General features: G+C 38.9%; 2 protein-coding genes across 6 annotated transcripts in view; one reads left to right on the top strand and one right to left on the bottom strand.

The window, feature by feature from the left end:
- The window catches only part of mat2b (methionine adenosyltransferase 2 non-catalytic beta subunit methionine), a 13868-nt gene extending 4908 nt beyond the window's left edge, over positions 1–8960 (bottom strand). The window contains exons 1-5 of one of the 2 annotated variants that reach the window (XM_062049005.1): positions 8514–8960; positions 6397–6591; positions 1775–1889; positions 88–240; positions 1–16 (exon numbers count right to left, since the gene is read on the bottom strand). The exon at positions 1–16 is cut by the window's left edge and continues 181 nt beyond it. In XM_062049005.1, coding sequence (XP_061904989.1) covers positions 1–16; positions 88–240; positions 1775–1889; positions 6397–6591; positions 8514–8594 — 560 coding nt within the window. In that variant the 5' untranslated portion in view covers positions 8595–8960. The remainder of the gene's footprint in view (positions 17–87; positions 241–1774; positions 1890–6396; positions 6592–8513) is intronic. The other variant, XM_062049006.1, reaches the window with a different exon arrangement.
- LOC133651077 (mucin-5B-like) overlaps positions 1–15739 on the top strand; it is a 27557-nt gene extending 11818 nt beyond the window's left edge. The window contains exons 3-6 of one of the 4 annotated variants that reach the window (XM_062049001.1): positions 12629–12819; positions 12963–13252; positions 13318–13438; positions 13521–15739. In XM_062049001.1, coding sequence (XP_061904985.1) covers positions 12995–13252; positions 13318–13438; positions 13521–15553 — 2412 coding nt within the window. In that variant the 5' untranslated portion in view covers positions 12629–12819; positions 12963–12994 and the 3' untranslated portion in view covers positions 15554–15739. Of the gene's footprint in view, positions 1–7964; positions 8069–12599; positions 12820–12962; positions 13253–13317; positions 13439–13520 lie in introns of all 4 variants that reach the window. The other 3 variants (XM_062049004.1, XM_062049000.1, XM_062049003.1) reach the window with 3 other exon arrangements.
- The last annotated feature ends 3440 nt before the right edge of the window (positions 15740–19179 follow it).

Raw genomic sequence — 19179 nt, 5'->3', positions numbered from 1 at the left:
CGCAGCACGACGGCTCCTGAAACACGACAAGGGATGCGTCAATATTCGCCGACGGACACGCGACGACGGACGGGTCGGTTCCGGAACCTGGACAGTGTCTGAGCGCCTCTCTCTCCCCCTCCAGTTTGCTGCGTCCGTACACGTTGAGGGGATTGGGAACGTCGTCTTCTCCGTAGGGAGGGTTCCTTCCGTCGAACACGTAGTCGGTGCTGATGTAGAGGAAGAAGGTGCCTGACGCGGCTGTGGCAGCACGGGCACGGTTTTGATTGATTGAAACTTGTATTAGTAGATTGCACAGTACAGTACATATTCCGTACAATTGACCACTAAATGGTAACACCCGAATAAGTTTGTTTAAGTCGGGGTCCACGTTAATCAATTCATGGTTAAAGGTCACGCACGCGTAGGGATAATGTTTGATAAGAAATTATCGAGTTCGAGCCTATTATCGAATCCTCTTATCGAACCGATTCCTTATCGATTCTCTTATCGAGTCCAGATAGGTTGTTGTATATGGAAAAAAACACACAATATTTGGTTTAACAAAAGCTCACTTTTATTATATAAGAAAACAATTTAATCTAATAAATAAATAAATATTGACTGTTACCCCCCTAAAAAAATAAAATAAAAAAAATAAATATTGACTGTTGTTACCCAAAGTATATTAAGTGGGATTTTTCAGAAAAACAAATATATACAGTAACACAAAAACAACCTGTCTCTGTGATCACTATAGGTGTATAAATAATAATATAGTGTTAAATAAAATCAGTCCCTTGGGCACAAAACTGAAAATAATACAGCTCTCCAAAAAGTGCACTTCTGCTGCTCTTTGACATAACTGTTTATGATGCTTTGACATTTTTGCACTTTATTTTATTTATTTATTGAAAAAAAATTATACGAAGAGAAAAGTTTTTTGCAAATATGGTAACAATGCTAAAAAAGGAAAAGTTAATGCTAAAAAAAAAGAAATACACTTTATTGAGTTAACATTATTTCTTCATAGGGGGAAAGATGTTATGAGCGAGGGAATATTACAACAACTACACTACCCAGCATGCAACGGGAGTGACGAGCATGCGCGGTAGCCCCGAAAAGTGTTGCATGTCGTCACCCGGCAGCTAAGAATGAGGTTATGAGCACGCTGTGAAAGTAAACGTCAAGAACTCAGCCAACACGCCTGGTCTGCATTATTTATAATTAGACAGACAACACATTTACAGTGTGATTTTGTTTTGTTTACAAGGAAAGAAAAACAAAAGTTAAAAAAGGGAGATCATGTCATATATGTATGTGCTGCGGTTGCTTAAGGAACATTGCGACAGCTGCCGTAAAGGAGGTGCGTTGCTAGCCTGGTTGCTAGGTTTCCGGTTGGTCGTAAATGTGTTTGTACCCTGCTCAAATCTCTCAGTAAAGTTATTCATTGAATTATACCTTTTGTTTTGAGCTTTTACACCTTGGAGCGCTTTTTCCCGTCCATTTTTTTCCTGCTTTCGCTATCTGCGCCTAATGACTGAGCTACGTGACGCCATTTCTTGTGATGTCACACGGAGCATTTCTGGTCAGGACGGGATTCGTTCCGAGGGATTCGAATAAAGAACCAACTCTTTTTCTTTACTATAGTGGTCTCGATAACGGGTACCGGTTCTCAAAAAGGGATTCGAGTCCGAGGACTCGGTTCTTTTCTTATCGAGCAACCGGGAAAACCGGTTTCGAGTATCATCCCTACGCACGCGTCACTTCGGTGGAAGGTGGCGCCGGTCCTCACCTGCTTCTTTGGCGAGCGTGCTTGTGGCGTGCACGTTGAGGTTGATCGCCGCCTCGGTGTGTCGCTCCACCACATCGGGGCGACGTTCCGCTGCGCAGTGAACTATGGCGTCAGGCTGAGCAAATGCACACGTGTGGTTAAATACTCTCTAGATATGCAAATATGTACAGTACTACATGCACAGCAGGGGTGTCCAAAGTGCGGCCCGCAGCTCATTTTTTAACCTAAAAATACTATTAAAAATGAAAAACATTAAAAAGTGGGGAAAAAAGAGCATGCAGGTGAAAAGTACTGTATTTTCCGCACTATAAGGCGCACCTAAAAACCTCCAATTTTCTCAAAAGCTGACAGTGCGCCTTATAATCCGGTGCGCCGTATATATGGACCAATATTGAGCCACAACAGGTCTCGCAACTACGGGATGCATAACGTAACCCCAGCCTCTACTGTAGCGTCTATTCTATGCGCCTTATAATGCGGTGCGCCTTATATATGGACCAATATTGAGCCACAACGGGTCTCGCAACTACGGGATGCATAACGTAACCCCAGCCTCTACTGTAGCGTCTATTCTATGCGCCTTATAATGCGGTGCGCCTTATATATGGACCAATATTGGGCCACAACGGGTCTCGCAACTACGGGATGCATAACGTAACCCCAGCCTCTACTGTAGCGTCTATTCTATGCGCCTTATAATGCGGTGCGCCTTATATATGGACCAATATTGAGCCACAACAGGTCTCGCAACTACGGGATGCATAACGTAACCCCAGCCTCTACTGTAGCGTCTATTCTATGCGCCTTATAATGCGGTGCGCCTTATATATGGACCAATATTGAGCCACAACAGGTCTCGCAACTACGGGATGCATAACGTAACCCCAGCCTCTACTGTAGCGTCTATTCTATGCGCCTTATAATGCGGTGCGCCTTATATATGGACCAATATTGAGCCACAACAGGTCTCGCAACTACGGGATGCATAACGTAACCCCAGCCTCTACTGTAGCGTCTATTCTATGCGCCTTATAATGCGGTGCGCCTTATATATGGACCAATATTGAGCCACAACGGGTCTCGCAACTACGGGATGCATAACGTAACCCCAGCCTCTACTGTAGCGTCTATTCTATGCGCCTTATAATGCGGTGCGCCTTATATATGGACCAATATTGAGCCACAACAGGTCTCGCAACTACGGGATGCATAACGTAACCCCAGCCTCTACTGTAGCGTCTATTCTATGCGCCTTATAATGCGGTGCGCCTTATATATGGACCAATATTGAGCCACAACAGGTCTCGCAACTACGGGATGCATAACGTAACCCCAGCCTCTACTGTAGCGTCTATTCTATGCGCCTTATAATGCGGTGCGCCTTATATATGGACCAATATTGAGCCACAACAGGTCTCGCAACTACGGGATGCATAACGTAACCCCAGCCTCTACTGTAGCGTCTATTCTATGCGCCTTATAATGCGGTATGAACAAAGTTTTAAAATAGGCCATTCATTGAAGGTGCGCCTTATAGTCCGGTGCGCCTTATAGTGCGGAAAATACGGTAACTAAGAAAGTCGCAACGTTGACTCTAATAAACACAAAAATGTCATTGCTCAAAAAATAATGAATCAAAATCAAAAATCCAATTACTTCACAACAAATATCCCACTTTGAAATATTTTGAGGGAATATATTGCATATTTTGTGTTTTTGGCAAAGTTTTTCATGACAAAAAAGGCATAAAACAAACAAATAAAAATGCATAGTTAATAGATATATCTAAAGTTGATCTAGAGATTTAGGCGTTGAAAATAAAATATTTAAAGAATATGCAGTACAGGCCAAAAGTTTAGACACACCTTCTCATTCAATGCATTTCCTTTATTTTCATGACTATTTACATTGTAGATTGTCACTGAAGGCATCAAAACTATGAATGAACACATGTGGAGTTATGTACTCAACAAAAAAAGGTGAAATAACTGAAAACATGTTTTATATTCTAGTTTCTTCAAAATAGCCACCCTTTACTCTGATTACAGCTTTGCACACTCTTGGCATTCTCTCAATAAGCTTCAAGAGGTAGTCACCTGAAAGAGTTTTCACTTCACAGTGTGTCATTGATTGATTGATTGAAGCTTTTATTAGTAGATTGCACAGTACAGTACATATTCCGTACAATTGACCACTAAATGGTAAAACCCAAATAAGTTTTTCAACTTGTTTAAATCGGGGTCCACGTAAATCAATTCATGGTAAATAGGTGGTCATAGTTTTGATGACTTCAGTGACAATCTACAATTGTCATGAAAATAAAGAAAACGTATTGAAATGAGAAGGTGTGTCCAAACTTTTGGCCTGTACTGTATTTATATATTACTTATTTGTTACACTTTTATGAGTGGAGCCCTTTTGGATTCCTGGGAATTTTAGTGGGATTTTTTTTTTAAACTACCAGTATGTTTGCTCAAAAAATAATAATTAATCAGAATCACTGTTGTTTTTATTTATTGGCCTATTTAAGGTTCCAATTACTTCACATCAAATATTCCACTTTGAAAACGAAAAAAAAAAACATGACAAAATAAATAAAAATTTAAAATTGACAGATAGATCTGAAATTGAAAAGATTTAAACGTTGAAAGTAAAAAAAAAAAAATTATATATATATAATTTATAACACTTTATGTGTGGGGCCCATCTGGATCCATGAGAATTTCTATTGAGATTTTTTTTAAACTATCTTTGCTCAAAAAATAATCAATGTTATGAATTACTGAGTTATTGAAGGCTCCAACTACTTCACATGAAATATTTCACTTTTAAATATTTTTGGGGGAAAGTATTGCATATTTTGTGTTTGCCAAAATAACAGGGGTTTCCATGACAAAAAGGGCATAAAACAAACCAAAATAAATAAATAAAATTGACTCGTATAATCAACGGATAGATCTGAAGTTGATTTAAGCGCTGAAAGTAAAAAAATTCAATAATGTATGACTTATTTTTAATACTTCTTAGTGAAGGTCCTTTGGATCCCTGATCATTTTAATGGGATTTCTTTTTTTTAAACTATCTTCGCTCAAAATATAATAATGAATCAAAATCAATGTTATGAATTTTTGACCTGTTTAAGGCTCCAATTACTTCACATCAAATATTCCACTTTTACATTTTTTCCGAGGAATGTTTCATCTTTTGTGAATTTGCAATGAAAAAAAGTTTTTAAAAAAGAGCTTAAAACAAAAAAAACCATAAAAAATTACAACCCACAAATAGATCTGAAATTAATCTAGAAATTTAAGCATTGAAAGTATAAAAAAAAAGAAAAAGAAAAAAAAGACTTATTTTTAACACTTTTATGAGTGGGGCCCTTTTGGGTCCCTGAGAATTTTATTGAGATTGTTTTAAACTATCTTTGCTCAAAAAAGAATAATAATGAATCAACATCAATGTTTTTATGAATTATTGCTCTCGTTATGGCTACAATTACTTCCCATCAATTATTCCACTTTGATATTTGTTGCGGGGGTTGGGGGTGTTGCATCTTTGGTGATTTTGCCATAAAATAACTTTTTCCATGACAAAAAAGGCATAAAACAAACAAAAATATTAAAAAATACATTTAAAAATTTTTTTAATTGACACAGAGAGCTGAAATTGATCTAGACATGTAAGCAACGAAAGTAAAAAAAAAAAAGTTTTATAGTGTATGACTTGTTTTAACTGCTTTTATAAGTGGGGGGGGGGGGGCCGTTTTGGATCCCTGAGAATTTTTGTCAGATTTCTTTTTTTTTAACTTTCTTTGCTCAAAAAAATAAAAATGAACAGAAATCAATCTTGTTATAAATTATTTAACCTATTTAAGGCTCCAATTACTTCACATCAAAAATTCCACTCGGAAATATTTTTGGGGAATATATTGTTTTTGCCATAAAAAAACCCAAGTTTTCTATAACAAAAAAGACTGAAACCAACAAAAAAAAACATAAAAGATAAATAAAAACGTATAATCGATGGATGGATGGATCAGAAATTGATCTAGAGATTTAAGCATTGAAAATAAAGAAACAAGTATGACTTATATTTAACACTTTTATGAGTGGGGCTCTTTTGGATCCCTTAGAGTTTAATGGGATTAAAAAAAAAACAATTTTTGCAACAAAAAAATATATATATATATAAATCAATGTAATGAATTATTGACATATTTAAGGCTCCAATGACTTCATATCATACTTGTTGAAAAACATGTTTTTATTGAATATATATATATATATATATATATATATATATATATATATATATATATATATATATATATATATATATATATATATATATATATATATATATATATATATATTTATATATATATATATATATATATATTTATTTCAACATATCTAAAGTTGATCTAGACATTTAAGCATTGAAAAAAGCTAAAATTAATATATGACTTATACTTAACATTTGTATGACTGTGGAAGCCAACTAAAGGGGAACCCTAAAGGTTCCAAAAAATATCTACATGGTATCGGGTTTTAAAAATGAAAAATATCAAAATGGCTTTTGCATGCTTTGAGTTTGGACACCGCTGATGTCAAGCGTCGTACCTTGCTATCCATCAGCAGTCCTCGCACGGCGTCCTCGTCTGTGAGGTCACAGCGTAGAAGTCGGGGCCTCGCCCTCTTATATGCCGTTCCAATGACAAAGCAGTCGTGGTTCCGGAACTCCCTGTAGACTGCCCGGCCTAGGAGACCGGTCGCCCCGGTAACTAGCACCCTCAGAGTCGGCACGTGCATCTCCTCCTGTGACGCCGTCAATAAAAACGCTCAACGTCAGGACCTATTTCAACAACTTCTCAACATTGTTTTAATGTCTTGTGCCTGCTGGGTATCGACATCCTTGACTACCGTATTTTTCGCAGTTTATTACATAGTTTGGCCGGGGGTGCGATTTATACTCTGGGGCGACTTATGTGTGAAATTATTAACACATTACCGTAAAATATCAAATAATATTATTTAGCTCATTCACATAAGAGACTAGACGTATATCAGCAATCGTCACACACACACGTCAACCGTTATTTATGCGTCATATAACGTACACTTTTTCAGCCTGTTGTTCACTATTCTTTATTTATTTTAAATTGCCTTTCGAATGTCTATTCTTGTTGTTGGATTTTATCAAATAAATTTCCACAAAAAATGTGACTTATACTCTAATGCACCTTTTTGTAACTGCGGACCGGTCAACGCTTGAAAATTTGTCCCACGGACCGGGGGGCTTGTCATAAAAAAATACAATCATGTGTGCTTACGGACTGTATACCTGCTGACTGTATTGATCTACATTGATATATAATGTAGGAACCAGAAATATTAATAACAGAAAGAAACAACCCTTTTGTGTGAATGAGTGTAAATGGGGGAGGGAGGTTTTTTGGGTTGGTGCACTAATTGCAAGTGTATCTTGTGTTTTTTATGTTGATTTAATTAAAAAATATATATATATATAATAATTGTAATTTTTATTTTTTTATTTTTTCTTGTGCGGCCCAGTACCAATCGATCCACGGACCGGTACCGGGTCGCGGCGGTTGGGGACCACTGCTCTAGTGCGACTTATATATGTTTTTTTCCTTCTTAAATATGCATTTTCGGCCGGTGCGATTTATACTCCGGAGCGATTTATAATGCGAAAAATACGGTACTAATAATCTGTATTGGCCCTGAAAAAACATTATATGATCTCTAATATATTCATCGATGACATTAAAATAAGCCTTTTGATCAACATCCTTCCAGTTTTAGCAACCTATGACATAAACTAATGAATAAATCAACTAAAGGTCGACATACAGGCGACTAGAGACTGAAAACACAATTAAAAATGATTAAATAATACAAAATTTGGCTATTCTGTACAACAAAAAAATTGCCAACGTAACATACAGTATGAACATTTCCTGAAAATTTTCACAGCCCCGTGTGATTAAAAAAAATAAAAAAATTCCACGAAGACAAAATATCAGGACTTACAAAATGACTGGCAAAAAGCAACACAAACAATAGAACATTTAAAGTTAAAGTACCAATGATTGTCACACACACACACACACTAGGTGCGGTGAAATGTGTCCTCTGCATTTGACCCATCCCCTTGTTCACAAACCTAGGAGGTGAGGGGAGCAGTGAGCAGCACCGGTGGCCACGCCCGGGAATCATGTTGGTGATTTTAACCCCCAATTCCAACCCTTGATGCTGAGTGCCAAGCAGGGAGGTAATGGCTCCCATTTTTATAGTCTTTGGTATGACTCGGCCGGGGTTTGAACTCACGACCTCCCGATCTCAGGGCGGACAGTCTAACCACAAGGCCACCGAGCAGGTTTATACAATTAAATAGGCTGAAAATACATTAAAAAAAAACAAGTTAACCAATGATAATCTATATGTATAAGGCAACTCCTAATCTGTGCCCCAAAAAAACATTTTTTCCTCAAAAAAAGGTGAATATAACTTCAGTTTTGCTGAGACATGAAGTAGGATTAGGATCGGATAAACTTTTGCTTCTTCCTACTCCTTTTCGAGATCTTTACAAAGTGTTTTTAGTGCGTAGCATTTTAGAACATATGAGATAGGCTCCAGCGATCCCGAACGGGACAAGCGGTAGTAAATGGATGGATGGATGAATATTATTAATACATCACAAGTTATTGCGGGATCACCTTTTCTTCTTCCTGAAATGTTACCTGCAGTAGCTGCACGCGGCCAGGCCGGAAGTCAATCTTCACTTCCGATTGGTTCATTTATTCCACGTCTGATCAGATGTGCTATTGGCAAATAATCGATCGCATCTGCGATAACATTTACGATCTCTCCGACACGCTCTTTGTTGCGTCGTTTCCACTTAATCTGGAGGCGATCAGATGTTTGCCGTAAAACGACTGTCGTGAAGCATACGACCGTACTTTACGGCAGGAAAACAAAACCATCTTCAAATCGATTTGACTTGTGTTCTAAACCTTTTTAAGTGGTTCGTCGATGGGTCCATTTTGGAAATAAAAAAACATTTCTCCTCCATATTTCTGTCATCAAATTCTGACTTTTGATGTAATATCAAATACGAACATTCGCCTCGTACAACCCAGAAGATCAAAACAAAACACTTTACTTCTTCTTCTTGTGGCTGATGAGTTGGCTCACTATCGCCCCCAGCTGGTGACAATTGATATTTAATGTGAAATCAAACATTCAAAAAATTGCCCTTTTTTTTTTAGATTAAAAGACACAAAGAATTTAATTATATTTTTTGTTTAAAGTGAACAGAGAAAGCACAATTTCAAATACCGTCTTTTAACATTTTATATTTTTAAATGTTTTTTTTCTGCCTATTACATTTCTTAGGTGAACACAATTAACAATTAAACTATTTAACATTTAAAACTGCACTGAAACAGTGGTTAAAAACTATTCAGACATGCACGCACAATTAGATTATTCACATTTTTTTAAAAATGTTATTCTATTTATTTTTTTGTCAATGGTCTGTGCTTATGGTATGCTTGTAATGTGTAATATCTTGTGATTTATGTATTATTTTGTATCATGACCTGTTAAATGTTTACTGTATTAACCTGCCTTAGGACAACGGATGAAAATTAGCTACTGTGCTAACTCCGGCATATTTATATCGTTGCTCTATGTTGATGAATATGCATTGTCCTAATTAAAATAAAATACAAAATAAATAAACAAGGAAACGGCCCCCAATTACTCCAAAGTCACACATTATATACATTTTATCGACACTATTTGAGGCGGTATAGCTCGGTTGGTAGAGTGGCCGTGCCAGCAACTTGAGGGTTCCAGGTTCGATCCCAGCTTCCGTCATCCTAGTCACTGCCGTGGTGTCCTTGGGCAAGACACTTTACCCACCTGCTCCCAGTGCCACCCACATTGGTTTGAATGTAATTTCGATATTGGGTTTCACTATGTAAAGAGCTTCGAGTCACTAGAGGAAAGCTTCACTTCACACATTTATTAAAATTGATTTAAAAACGGTATTAAAAAAATGTAAGCAAGGGTTCAGATGGCGGGACAGAATATTAAATACTAATAATAATACTATTAGTAACACTAGGTGTTTTTTTCATCACTTCTTATTAGAGATAATATCGGCAGGCCGATATTATCGGCCGATAAATGCTTTAAAATGTAATATCGGACATTATCGGTATTGTTTTTTTTATTATCGGTATCGGTTTGTTTGTTTGTTTTTGTTTTTTTAAATCAACATAAAAAACACAAGATACACTTACAATTAGTGCACCAACCCAAAAAACCTCCCTCCCCCATTTACACTCATTCACACAAAAGGGTTGTTTCTTTCTGTTATTAATATTCTGGTTCCTACATTATATATCAATATATATCAATACAGTCTGCAAGGGATACAGTCCGTAAGCACACATGATTGTCCGTGCTGCTAGTCCACTAATAGTACTAACCTTTAACGGTTCATTTTACTCATTTTCATTAATTACTAGTTTCTATGTAACTGTTTTTATATTGTTTTACTTTCTTTTTTATTCAAGAAAATGTTTTTAATTTATTTATCTTATTCTATTTTATTAATTTTTAAAAAAAGGACCTTATCTTCACCATACCTGGTTGTCCAAATTAGGCATAATAATGTCTTAATTCCACGACTGTATATATCGGTATCGGTTGATATCGGTATCGGTAATTAAGAGTTGGACAATATCGGAATATCGGATATCGTCAAAAAAGCCGTTATCGGACATCCCTTCTTCTTATCGAAAATGAAGAATGATTACTGAATTATTCATTAATAAGAGCTGTAAATCCTACCAGAACAAAGTTCAGCATTGTCAGGGAGAATTCACGGAATATATAAAAATCAAATACATAAACTTAGGGGTATACATAAGTGATAGATATTAAGGTCAGAAAACAAATGATTTATTCAAAAGGCATCTGATGTTTAAAAGTTTCCCCCCCCCATGTTCACCTTCACTTCCTACCCCTGTCTGGGCACCCCTTAGTTGCGACCCGTCAGTCTTGTCTATACTTTTTAGAGCCTCTTTCTCTGTGCTGTCCTCCGAATCTAAACACCAGACATGGAATTGATTAGCTGGACTATCGACTCAATTGACAAAATCTTTTCGACGAGGAAAAGAGATTCTGGGGAGTCTGGCTGCCCTGACAGAACAATTGCTGCGGGGTACGTGAGAGACTCCTGGGAGAAATGGAGAATCATGTGCCTCTCAGTGCTTTCCGTCGAGGACGTGGAAGACATCTACCTATTTGGAACTGTGATCGCGGGGCATCTGCTGATTGGGCTGTGCATTGCCCTGATGTATCGTCAATTTGGAAGACGATGGTAGCCACTCAAGGAGCCCAAAGGCTGTTCGTCGCAATGGATGTCATGGGTCGAGCTGTGGGATTGATTGATTGATTGATTGATTGATTGATTGATTGGTTGAGAAGTTTATTGACATCTTAAAGAATTGAATCCATGTAATGTTTTAAAAAGGCAAATGGATGGCACAAAAAGTGATCACAGACTGTGGCGATTTCTGAACTGAATCGTAAGTTGGATCACATCATGGAGAGGCTTATTTAAATGTAAAAATTGGATATAAAAGCCGACGATTAGAACAGACAAGCCATGGAAATGTCTGCTCACTTGGAAAAACAACAATCCTAATCTACGATTTGACTCCCTCGATTGGCCTTGACGCGGCTCAAAACAGAAGAAGGCTGTTCTGAAAATGTCCCCCGAGGACACCTCAGTGATGGACGCTCTGACCGCCCTTCCTCCTCAACAACACCTGGGAGTTGAACTTTGCTTGCACTGCCTGCAGAGCAGCTCCAGGCCTATAGACACAACAACACCGCACCCTGCACAATGGGCGTATGCACCACTTACCCCACACCACCCCCACCCCATGCCTTTACCATTGCTTGATTCCCCTTAGGGGCGATGGACGGCTGAGTAGCGCTTATACAGCAGCAGCCTGCCTCCGTAGTTCCCACTCCCTCCCCTCTGTTGCAAGTTTTGTTGATTCTATGTACTTGTTTATGTCTGTTATTACCTGTTTCTCACCCTTTTTTTGTAAAAGGTGCCGGAAGTTGGCAGACCCGTCAGCGATCCTATTTCTGTCTCCCTGTAATGTTTGTCTGATCTTGAATGGGATTGTGCTGAAAATCTCAATTTCCCCTTGGGGATTGATAAAATACTGATTCTTGTTCTGTCTACCCTTGTATTACTGTATGTCTTTTCTTGGATGGGTTGTACTATAAACACATTTTGCTGTACTTTTTTAATACATTGACAATTAAGTCCCATTCCATTCATGGCGTCTCACAGGGGTCCATGCTCCGACCTGCTCTGTTCACTCTTTACATGTTCCCCTCCTAGGCAGTATTATGGTTCCCGCCATCAGTGTGTGAATGGGTGTGTGAATGGGTGAATGTGGAAATACTGTCAAAGCGCTTTGAGTACCTTGAAGGTAGAAAAGCGCTATACAAGTATAACCCATTTATCATTTATTTATATTATTAGAAAGCAGCCTCCTCACTTCCATTGTTATTTAGATGACACACAACTTAGGAGCCTTCAGCTATCAGGCTCCGCTCTTGTGGACCCGTCCTCTTGATTCAATCCGGGACACCGACGCCCACTCCTCATCCGAAAGTCAAATTACAAGTCGCTTTTTGGCAAAAGAATAAAGCGCTAAAATGTGTGCTGGATACATATTCAACATGCTATGTGTGTTTTGGCCAAGCAAACAATGATGGTTTGGTGGATTCCCAGCCCACTGCAGCCTCGTCCGTCAATCACCTCCAAAAATAGAAGAGAAGCAGTCTGATAGCACCACTCTCTCTCTCTGAGTGGTGTGGGTATGTGTGTGGATACGGCTCGACTGCTGTGACACTAATACCAAGTGCAATCAGAAAGCATGCAGCAGAATTCCCAGTGAGAAGAAGAGGAACCTTTAACCACTGGTAAGAACTCTGTTTTGTTGGTGTTTTTAACTGATCTCAGAGCAGCACTAGAGCTTTGGGAGTTTGGCAGAGAACAGACTTTTCTTTGATTCAAGTTTCTTAAAGATTTTCCATCAGTCCTCACACCTTCCTGTTTTGTCCAGAAAAGTCCAAGCCAAACATTGTCCACGAAACAATGGCTGGTTCTTTCCTGAGTGCTCACCGCTGCCCCCAAGTGGACCTGCCGCTGCATCGCGGCACTCAGATGCCACCGCCGCGTTTGACCAGCTCTTGTCTCATCGCTTCCTCGTCCAACTCCGGCGAGGAAGACGAGCGAGGAAGCGGCAGCGACTGGTCGGAAGACGACCTGTCCCTTCACTTCTCTGCATCGGTCATCAGCCCGTCCAGTGACGAAGAGTCTGATCCGGAAAGCGGCGTTCGATGCGTGACTCAAGTGAGAAATGTGAATGAAGTAAAAGTCTTGAAGAGTTCACTAAATTATTGTCTTTTTGTTTTGAGGGCAAATGTCCGATTCAAGTCAAAAAGCTATTTTGCCCCACTGTCCATCACCGCTCAGATCTGTTGCTACGGCAACATAGCATGCCAGCGACCCCTCAAAGCGGCGGAGGAACCCGCCAAGGTAGCAAAAGCCAAACACACGAGTCCTTGTTTTTAGCACGGATGCTATCAAAGTCAAACTGTTGTCCTCCTTCGTCGTGTAGGCGACAACTCGGCACCACAACGACTACGGAAATCCTTCTCTTTGGATGAAAGCAAAACCAAGATGGCCTCCTGCATCATCAACAGTGTCCTGTCCAAGAAGATGCAGGAGCAGTTTGTCTCCTCAGAGGCTCAAAACTCTTCAGCCGGAAGGGCGGAGGAAGATGTGCTTCAAAATACACACACCTTCTCCGCCAGCAGAGCTCCGACAACCGTCCGGGTCTTTGGTCGGGAGGACAAACCACGTCCAAATTTGCAAGTTCTACATGGAAATAATAAGGCTTCCACAGGACATGTGACCAAGATGGCTGCCTGTTTCTCCAGAGTCAAGTTCATCCCAGTTAGGAATGTGAAGGATCTTGCCGTTAAACCTGCAGAGTCCAGCCAAACGGAAAGAACCAGAACCCACGTCAGTGACCAGGCTGCTACGTCCTTTCCTCAGCAGACTGTCACTGCCCAGGAACAGAACTGCATTCTGGGAGTGTCCTCACGTCATGTCCCTGGTGTTTATACTGCCTTGCCCACTTCGTGGTACCCTCACCTGGGCCAGGTACGCACCACCCAGACCCTCCCATCATCTATGAGCTCCACCCACACCATCCCACCATCTAAGAGATCTATCCAGACCCTCCCTCCACCCATGAGCTCCACCCACACCCTCCCTCAATCCATGAGATCCACCCACACCTTCCCTCCATCCACGAGCTCCACCCACACCCTCCCTCCATCCATGAGCTCCACCAACACCTTCCCTCCATCCATGAGCTCCACCCACACCCTCACTCCATCCATGAGTTCCACCCACACCCTCCCTCCATCCATGAGCTCCATCCACACCCTCTCTCCACCCATTAGCTCCACCCACTCCCTCCCTCTATCCATGAGTTCCAACCACACGCCCCCTCCATCCATGAGCACAATCCACACCCTCCCTCCACCCATGAGCTCCACCCACTCCCTCCCTCCATCCATGAGCTCCCCCCACACCCTCCCTCCATCCATGAGTTCCATCCACACCCTCCCTCCATCCATGAGTTTCACCCACTCCCTTCATCCATCCATGAGTTCCACCCACATGCTCCCTCCACCCATGAGCTCCATGCACACCCTCCCTCCGCCCATTAGCTCCACCCACTCCCTCCCTCTATCCATGAGTTCCAACCACACTCTCCCTTCATCTATGAGTTCCATCCACACCCTCCTTCCATCCATGAGTTTCACCCACTCCCTTCATCCATCCATGAGTTCCACCCAAACCCTCCCTCCATCCATGAGCTCCACCCACACCCTCCCTCCATCCATTAGCTCCACCCATATCCTCCCTCCATCCATGAGCTCCACCCACACCCTCCCTCCATCCATGAGCTCCACCCACACCCTCCCTCCATTCATTAGCTCCACCCATATCCTCCCTCCATCCATGAGCTCCATCCACACCCTCCCTCCATCCAGGAGTTCCACCCACACGCTCCTTCCATCCATGAGCTCCACCCACGCCCTCCCTCAATCCATGAGTGCCACCCACACCCTCCCTCAATCCATGAGTTCCACCCACACCCTCCCTCAATCCATTAGCTCCACCCATACCCTCCATCCATCTATGAGCTCCATTCAGACCCTCCCTCAATCCATGAGCTCCTTCCACACCCTCCCTCCATCCATTGGCTTCATCTACACCCTTCTTCCATCTACGAGCTCCACCCACACCCTCCAACCGTCCATGACCTCGATCCAGAGATCTCAGCCTGAAGAAGTCGCTGGCCTCAGCCTCTTCAGTAGCTCCGCCCCCGGACACCTGATGTTTGATCCTAAACACCAGCAGTACTTTAGTGTGCAGAAGAAGATGCTGATTGACCTGGAAACAGGTCAATACATCCAGGTCGTTCTACCTGCGCCGATCTTCAGTGCGGACAACACGGACCCCGTCACCCGGACCCCCCCTCTACTTCCTGCCGTGCACGTGCACCCGCTGCACGCCAGCACGCTCATCTGGCCGAGTCAGCAATATTACAGACAGGAAAAGGCAAGCCAGTGAAGATATTTACAGTCCAAACTGAAATGCATGAGACATTCTGCATGCTAAAGTGATGTCACCTATCTACATGATTGGATGATTCATCAAAGTGACCACTAGGGGGCTCACAGTACTAATACACAACATGCAGTACATTTGTACTATTTGCACACAAGAAGTATACTGTAGTGTTATTTCATGTTCTTTTCTACACCATTTTAGTTACTGTTGTGTATCAAATGTAAATAACATATCTAACTGTCCAGTGAAGAGAATAAAAATGGTGTCTTCATGCCAGCTGCTGCACGTCTTCCATTAATGTTCCATCTGGAGGTGGGTGGAGCCAAAGGTGCTGTAGAAGGTCACGGAGGCGACCCAAAAGGTCATCCGGACTGACTTCAGCTTTCAACAGTACACACATCCACTCTGAAAAACTAACATTTCTACTAGTACCTAGTACATCATGCAGTATTTTATGATATTCACTCCTCTCTTCTTCTCTTTGGTAAAGATAAGTTCTTGCAGATAAAATGTATTTATTTTTATAATGTCACACTCTTATTACCTGTATCATACTGATATCATATAATACCCATATCACCTGTATCAGACTCTTATTATCTGTATCATATTCATACCATTTGTCTTATACTCATAACTGTTTCAGACTCATATCATCTGTATCATACTCATATCATTGAATTCATACTCAAATCGGTATCATACTCATATCATCTGTATCATACTCATATCATCTTTATCAAACTTATATCATCTCTATCATACTCATATCATCTGTATCATACTCATATTTGTAGTATACTCATATCACCTTTATATGCATCACCTATATCATATCTTTATCATAATCATGTAATCTTTATCATACTCATATCATCTGTATCATACTCATATCATCTTTATCATACTCATATCACCTGTATCATACTCATATCCTCTGTGTCATACTCATATCACCTGTATCATACTCACATCATATGTATCATACTCATATCACCTTTATCATACTCATATCATCTGTATCATACTCATATCATTTTAATAATACTCATATCATCTTTATCATACTCATATCATCCGTATCATACTCATCACTTACATCATATGATCTTTATTATAACCATGTAATCTTTATCATACTCATATCATCTGTATCATACTCATATCCTCTGTGTCATACGCATATCACCTTTATCATACTCATATCATCTGTATCATACTCATATCATCTTTATCATACTCATATCACCTTTATCATACTCATACCACCTGTATCATACTCATCACTTATATCATATCATCTTTATTATACGCATGTAATTTTTACCATACTCATATGTATCATACTTATATCACCTTTGTCATACTCATATCATCGGTATCATACTCATTACCTATATCATACTCATTTAATCTTTATTCAAAGCATGTATTATTCATCATGCTCATATCATCATTATCATACTCATATCACCTGCATCGTACTCATATCATCTGCATCATACTCATGTCATCTGTATCATACTCATATCACCTTTATCATACTCATATCATCTGTATCATACTCATATCATCTTTATCGTACTCATACCATCCGTATCATACTAATATCACCTGTATCATTCTCATATAATCTTTAATCATACTTATATTATCTTTATCATACTCATATCATCCGTATCATGCTAATAATCACCCGTATCATACTCATATCATCTTTATCATACTCGTACCATCTGTATCATAGTCATCACTTATATCATATCATCTTTATTATAAGCATGTAATCTTTATCATACTCATGTCATCTGTACCATACTTATATCACCTTTATCATACTCATATCATCTTTATCATACTCATACCATCTGTATCATAGTCCTCACTTATATCATATGATCTTTATTATAAGCATGTAATCTTTATCATACTCATATCATCTGTACCATACTTATATCACCTTTATCATACTCATATCACCTTTATGATACTCATATCATCCGTATCATACTCATGTCATCTTTATGATGCTCATTTCATCTTTGTCATACTCATCACTTATATCATATCAGAATCAGAATCAGACATCTTTATTATAAGCATGTAATCTTTGTCATACTCATAGCATTTGTATCATACTCATATCACCTTTATCATACTCATATCATCCGTATCATACTCATGTCATCTTTATGATACTCATTTCATCTTTGTCATACTCATCACTTATATCATATCATCTTCATTATAAGCATGTAATCTTTGTCATACTCATATCATCTGTATTATACTCTTTTCATATTTATTCTAAGCATGTAATATTCATCATGCTCATATCATCATTATCATACTCATAATATCATCTGTATCATACTCATATCATCTGTATCATACTTATATCACCTTCATCATACTCATATCACCTTTATCATACTCATATCAACCGTATCATACTCATGTCATCTTTATCATACTCATATCATCTTTATCATACTCATCACTTATATCATATCATCTTTATTATAAGCATGTCATCTTTGTCATACTCATATCATCTGTATCATACTTATATCACCTTTATCATACTCATATCACTTTTATCATACTCATATCATCTGTATCATACTCATGTCATCTTTATCATACTCATATCACCTTTATCATACTCATATCATCTGTATCATACTCATGTCATCTGTATCATACTCATGTCATCTTTATCATACTCATATCATCTTTATCATACTCATCACTTATATCATATCATCTTTATTATAAGCATGTCATCTTTGTCATACTCATATCATCTGTATCATACTTATATCACCTTTATCATACTCATATCACCTTTATCGTACTCATATCATCTGTATCATACTCATGTCATCTTTATCATGCTCATATAATCTTTATCATACTCATCACTTATATCATATCATCTTCATTATAAGCATGTAATCTTTGTCATACTCATATCATCTGTATTATACTCTTTTCATATTTATTCTAAGCATGTAATATTCATCATGCTCATATCATCATTATCATACTCATAATATCATCTGTATCATACTCATATCATCTGTATCATACTTATATAACCTTCATCATACTCATATCACCTTTATCATACTCATATCAACTGTATCATACTCATGTCATCTTTATCATACTCATATCATCTTTATCATACTCATCACTTATATCATATCATCTTTGTTATAAGCATGTCATCTTTGTCATACTCATATCATCTGTATCATACTTATATCACCTTTATCTTACTCATATCACTTTTATCATACTCATATCATCTGTATCATACTCATGTCATCTTTATCATGCTCATATCATCTTTATTATACTCATCACTTATATCATATCATCTTTATTCTAAGCATGTAATCTTTGTCATACTCATATCATCTGTATTATACTCTTTTCATATTTATTCTAAGCATGTAATATTCATCATGCTCATATCATCGTTATCATACTCATAATATCATCTGTATCATACTCATATCATCTGTATCATACTTATATCACCTTCATCATACTCATATCACCTTTATCATACTCATATCAACTGTATCATACTCATGTCTTCTTTATCATACTCATAT

Source organism: Entelurus aequoreus, linkage group LG05, assembly GCF_033978785.1.
Source record: "Entelurus aequoreus isolate RoL-2023_Sb linkage group LG05, RoL_Eaeq_v1.1, whole genome shotgun sequence".
Lineage (NCBI taxonomy): Eukaryota > Metazoa > Chordata > Actinopteri > Syngnathiformes > Syngnathidae > Entelurus > Entelurus aequoreus.
Note: the sequence above shows the minus strand (reverse complement) of the source record. Positions and strands in the feature narration are given on the sequence as shown.